The sequence below is a fragment of the Myotis nattereri genome, assembly GCF_964212035.1.
Source record: "Myotis nattereri genome assembly, chromosome: 7".
In the NCBI taxonomy this organism is placed as follows: domain Eukaryota; kingdom Metazoa; phylum Chordata; class Mammalia; order Chiroptera; family Vespertilionidae; genus Myotis; species Myotis nattereri.
Window position 1 is genome coordinate 11,051,921 of NC_138082.1, and position 6,000 is coordinate 11,057,920.

The following is a 6,000-nucleotide window of genomic DNA, read 5'->3' on the forward strand; positions in this document are numbered from 1 at the left end:
TTTTTTCTTTTAAAGTTGAAGAAAACCCAGAAGGTACCATTTCTGTGAACCTAGTTAAACAGGAACCCAAAGAACCAGCATTGTCTATGGAAGCAAAAAAAAATTTTGGACTATAAGAAATTATCTGCTACATAAATTGTTGAAGCTTTTCTGAACTGTACAACTCTGGTGACCTCTGATGTCATAGAAAAGAAGGTGAATATTGTCAAACCTCAGCAGTGTGATAAGTGGACTGAAGACTGGTTTGATGAGTAGCTTTTATTTAAAACTGATATTTGTTGCCAATTTTATATTTTTACTTTAAGAGATATTTTACACTTCTTATTTTGTATAATTCTTATGCTTTTAGGTATCTGATGAGGCCAGTATTTCAAAAGGCTATCTGAACTTATCCATGGTAATATAGCTTGAACACAAATAGTTATCTAACTTATTCCCTGGAAATACCTAATTTTGGCTCTTAAAAAATGAAAAAGAACAAAAAACTTAGTGCGTGCGTGTGTGCGTGTGTGTGTGTGCGTGTGTGTGCGTGTGCATGTGTGTGCGTGTGTGTGCGCGGCGCGCGCGAGCATGTGTGATGCTTTTTAAAATTTCTAAAAGAACTTATTCCCTCTTTAAAGTTGTGAAGAAATGTTTTAAATTGGCAGATAGGTGAGAGAAGACTTGTAGTCTCTCATTTGGAAAAATAAACAATAGATTTTACTTCATAACACGAAGCCCAGCACTCACATCTGTGGAAACTGTGTATAGTTGCATTTTAGCGTCTTTCATTCTGATTTTTATACTTGTAACTCAAACCAATAGCACACTAATGGTAATCTAGTAGAAATTTATAGGATCTTGGTAAGTACTGAGAATTTTAACTTGAATTAATCAATAAGCAACAGAAATTAATGTATATTACATGGATTTATGCAGTATTGTAATACAACTCTACCTATGGGTAGAAAAATGTAGAAATGGAAAAAATTCTGAAAGAATAATAAAATTCCATGGTATTTACAGATAATTTGGGGAACTTTTTTATATCAGCAGAGGATTCCTTCCTATTTTATATTGAAGATTCAGCTCTGGTTAGGAAAGGATTTGAGTTGTATTTATTTTTTTATGCCAAAGTTTTTACTGAATTGATGGTATTAGAATTTATAGTACTTAAAGGTAAATATTAATAGTTTAAAATTTAGTTTATATTAAAACTAAAACAACTGATGTGTTATATATATTTGCTTGTTGAGTAAGTATATTTACTTTAAATATTCAATATAAGCTTTTGTTTTCTGTAAGGTCAATTATAACTATCAAGAAATCAACTTAAAGACTTGTTTCCTTCAGAGACCATCTGTGGATATATTTAAAAGTAATAAGATTTTCAAATGGATTTTAATGTTTAACACTTAAAGCATGTGCAATATAATATGGAATTTAACCATAATACTTTATATGAATATGAATTTTCTTTCCTTTTCTAAGTCCAATCTTCCATTTTTAATTCACTTTAATAGTTTCAGGTTCACAGCATGTATAAGTATAAAGCACTGTTATATTAGAAGTGGGTGGAATTTTAAAATTCCTTGCTCTTTAGATTTGTATCCTATTTAATATATAATTTATTATTTAAACCCCTATTTAATGCAAAATTAATATTCAATTACATATATGATTTTTAATAAGACTTGCTTATCATTTTCCTAATAAATGAAAATATTTGATACCAGCATTTATAGATAGGCTGCCAGATCTGTTATGTTATGCTGAGTTAAACACAACTGTTAGTTACCTCAAACCCAGATTTCTCTTAGTTTGTGTGTACTAAGGGAATAAGTCCAAATTAATTTATAGTTTAGTGTTCCATTGTAGGTAATGTTCTTTTCATTTGTTATTTCTACTTTTTATGGAACATTTTTGCAATATTTTATATAATCTTCACCTTTCATTAATGATAATAATTTATTATTAAATATTTTACCAATTGAACTGTATTTCTTTGGAAACATTCCTTTATTTTTTGATGTTGAGTTGTTAAGGAGAAATGCTTGTTAAGATACAAACTCTAGTCAGTTATGGATGAGGATGAGAGATGTCCAAGAATTCAGAGTTAATCAAGAACAAAACATAGTTTAGAAATATTTCTCTCACTTTATTCTCTGTGAATGTCTCTTTTTTTAAAAAAATATTTTTATTTATTTCAGAGAGGGAGGAGAGGGAGAGAGAGATTGAAACATCAATGACTAGAGAGAATCATTGATCGGCTGCCTCCTGTATGCCCCTACTGGGGATCAAGCCCGCAACCCAGGCATGTGCCCTGACCCAGAATGGAACTGTGACCTCCTGGCTCATAAGTCGACTCTCAACCACTGAGCCATGCTGGCTGGGCTGTGAACGTCTCTTCTGATACTGTTTTTTTTTTCTCTTTTATTATGAGGATAGAAAGTTACCGTCCATTCTCCCCACAAACAAAAAACAAAACAAAAGAAAAGTGGATGAAGGGAGTTTATATTCCTAATTATATACTCTTTTGGTTTTTAGGTAGAAACTGGAACTATCAATATTTTCATGTAAGTATTTCAATGAGTAGCTCTTTAAAATGGTTTTTAAATTAGTTTTAAAAAGTTCATTTGTCCTCTGAATGCATATTCAGTCACAATATATCAGTATTGTATTATAAAGGTGCTTAGTATCACTTTTTTAAAAGTATGTTTACATATTTTAAATATTCAGTTATCTTTTAAACGTGCAGGGTGTTGAATACAAGTGCATAAATTTTTCGGTATCTTTATTTGGCATTCTCCTAACAGCTCTACAGCAAAGTTGGACAGATGCTGTTTTGTGTCATATATCACAAGGTCCAATATCTGAAGTAGTAAGTTGGACATTCAGAATAAGTGCTTAGAAATTCATAATTACAGATGAGCTTGTTTCTTCATTGTAGTTTTTATGTTCCAAGTCTCCAAGTGAACTTTATATACACTACAATGAATTATAGATAAACACAGCTATGGTGGGCATTTTCCTAAATACTGATTTTCTATGTAAGCAGTTAACTTACTTAAAAGAAAAAAATGTGTATGCTTATACCAGGTAAATATTTTCTAAAAGTTACAAAAGTAATGGAAATCAGATTTTGAGGTCTGGTCCTGCATTGAAGTTTCTGATTTTGAGGTTCATCAGCTTGTATTTCATCTTTATATTCTGTCAAAGTACATACTTAATCATGTGAGTATGAGAAAGTTGTCATTTAATTTGTACCAGGATTTTTTTAAAAAGTTTTAAGAGTGTGTGTGTATATATATATATATGTATATAGTAACTTAATGTATAGTGTCCTTGTTATAATGTAATTTTTTCATTAAAATGCTGTGCTTTTTTTCTTAAACTTGTTAGTTTTCTTTTTATACTTTGGGGATAGTGGTGGTTTTGTTCATTTTGAAGATGCTGAATAAATACTTTAATATCTGAGAATTCTGGTAGTAGATTTATGTTCAATTTGGAATCTGAAAGTTTTTAAGCATAACTGCCAGTGATAACTGTTATCATTACATTTGGGGAGACTATATATACCATCAACATTTTAAAACAATGTGCAAAGTAAGGCATTAGTAATTCCTTTTCCCCACATTTTGGTGCTGTGACATTTTCAAGTATAGCATTATATTTTTTGAGTAATGACAGAGTATGCTATTTAAAAAGGAAATAGCATTAATTTTTCCCTCTATGCTTTTATCTCCCCATAATTCCACTATGCCTATTTTTCAGGATCATAGAAAATCTTTCTCCCTCCAGAAGATTTACTCTTTTTCATCAGCTGTTTTAGGCTTTAGACATTTTAAATGGTGTATTGTTTTGATTCTAAATACCTGCATTTCTACTTAATTAACATAGTTGTAATGGCAAAGCCTTAGTATTTTGCCACATATATATTAACTATGAATTCTGTTTTTAAATAATAAAAATATTTGTTATTGAGTGAATTGTTAAAACTTCAGGAATAAAACCAGAATTTTTAAAAAACTCACTTATTAATGAGTCCTGAACTGATTCATGAGAAAAATTAATAAATTGTATGGTTAATATGGAAAACCTTTGAGAATGTGATACGGGTGTAAGAGTGCAGGAGAGATGTTGTCTAAAGGTACAAGCTTACAACCAAACTCCTGAAGATCTAATGTACAGCACAGTGATTATAGTCAACAATACTGTGCTATAAATTTCAAAGCTGTTCAGAAACTAGATACTAATTGTTCTCACCACAAAAATAAAATTATGTGATGAGACAGAGGTATTCGCTAACACTATGATGGTAATCATATTGTCCTATATAATAAAAGCCTAATATGCTAAGTGTTCAGTCAGCCATTCAACCAATCAAAGCATAATTGCTAATGATATGCTAAGGCAGCTCAACCACTTGCTATGATGTGCACTGACCACCAGGGGGCAGATGCTCCAACCGGTAGGTTAGCTTGCTGCTGGGCTCCGGCCAATCGGGACTGAGCAAGAAGGGTCAGACACGCCCTGGAGCCCTCCCGCAGTCCCTCCCCGGCTGGCCAACCTCCCACGTCTCTCCCCGGCCCTGATCGTGTACTGGTGGTGTCCCTCTGCCTGGCCTGCACCCTTTCGCAATCTGGGACCCCTCCTGGGATGTCAGAGCCAGTTTTGGCCCAATCTCACAGGCCAGGCCAATAGACCCCACTGGTGCACAAATTCGTGCACTGGGCCTCTAGTGATACATAAATTAAAAAATCAGTATATTATATACCTTAAACTCAGACAATGTTTTATGTTAATTATATCTTCATAAAAATGAATTCTAAAACCAGAGGGAAAAGTGGGAGGCAGATACCAGCAGTTTTTAATTTAAATATCTTTTCTGAGGTATAATTGAAATATAATAAACACATATTTAAAGTGTACAATTTGGTAAGTTTTTTTAAAAATATATTTTATTGATTTTTTACAGGGAGGAAGGGAGAGGGATAGAGAGTTAGAAACATCGATGAGAGAGAAACATCGATCAGCTGCCTCCTGCACAGCCCCTATTGGGGGTCTGCCTGCAACCGAGGTACATGCCCTTGGCCGAAATCAAACCTGGGACCCTTCAGTCCGCAGGCCGACGCTCTATTCACTGAGCCAAACCGGTCAGGGCCAAGTTGATAAGTTTTGATATATGTATACATATATCCAACCATTATTCCAGTTAAGATAATGAACATATCTATCACCCCCAAAAGATTCCTAGTGTTTCTTTGTAATCCATCCCTACTTTTCCTTTACTCCCACACCCACCCCACCATCCCCAAACATACCAAACTGCTTTCTGTCACTAAAGATCAATTTGCTTTGTCAATTTTATAAAATGAAATCATATAGTATGAACATTTTTATTTGACTTTTATCAATCAGCATAGTTTTTTGGAATTTATGTCACAGGGTGAACAATTTATTCCATTTTACTACTGAGTAGTATCTAATTGTATGAATATACCATAATTTGCTTATTCATTCACCTGTTGATGGACATCTGGGTTATGGTTCTTGGCTATTACAAATAAAGCTGCTATAAACATTTGTGTAAGTCTTTGTATGGATACATACTTTCATTTCTCTTGGGTAAATAAATATGTTAAGTATATATTTAACCTTTTAAGAAATTTTCAACTGATTTTTCAAAGTGGCTGTAGCCTTTTATATTTCTGTCAAGAATGTATGAGAGTTACAGGTGCTCTCTATCCTAGCCAACATTAGGTATAGACAGGCTTTTAAATTTTAGGCATTCTGATAGGTGTGTAGTAATAATATACTAGTAACAACCACATATGTCATTGTGGTTTTAATGTTCATTTCTCTAATGAACACTGTTGAGCATTTTTCATGTTTTGTTTTGTTTTTTCCAACTGTATATCTTCTTTAGTGAAGTGTCTGTTTGAATCTTTTACCCATTCTTCAGCTGAATTGTTTTCTTATTATAGAGGTTTAAATAGTGTATTCTAGATACAAGTCCAT

The 6,000-nt window shown here is 32.7% G+C and overlaps 1 protein-coding gene across 1 annotated transcript in view; it reads left to right on the forward strand.

The window, feature by feature from the left end:
- The window catches only part of CARF (calcium responsive transcription factor), a 37,618-nt gene extending 36,612 nt beyond the window's left edge, over positions 1 to 1,006 (forward strand). Inside the window, exon 16 of the mRNA XM_081096171.1 lies at positions 16 to 1,006. Coding sequence (XP_080952297.1) covers positions 16 to 116 — 101 coding nt within the window. The 3' untranslated portion in view covers positions 117 to 1,006. The remainder of the gene's footprint in view (positions 1 to 15) is intronic.
- The last annotated feature ends 4,994 nt before the right edge of the window (positions 1,007 to 6,000 follow it).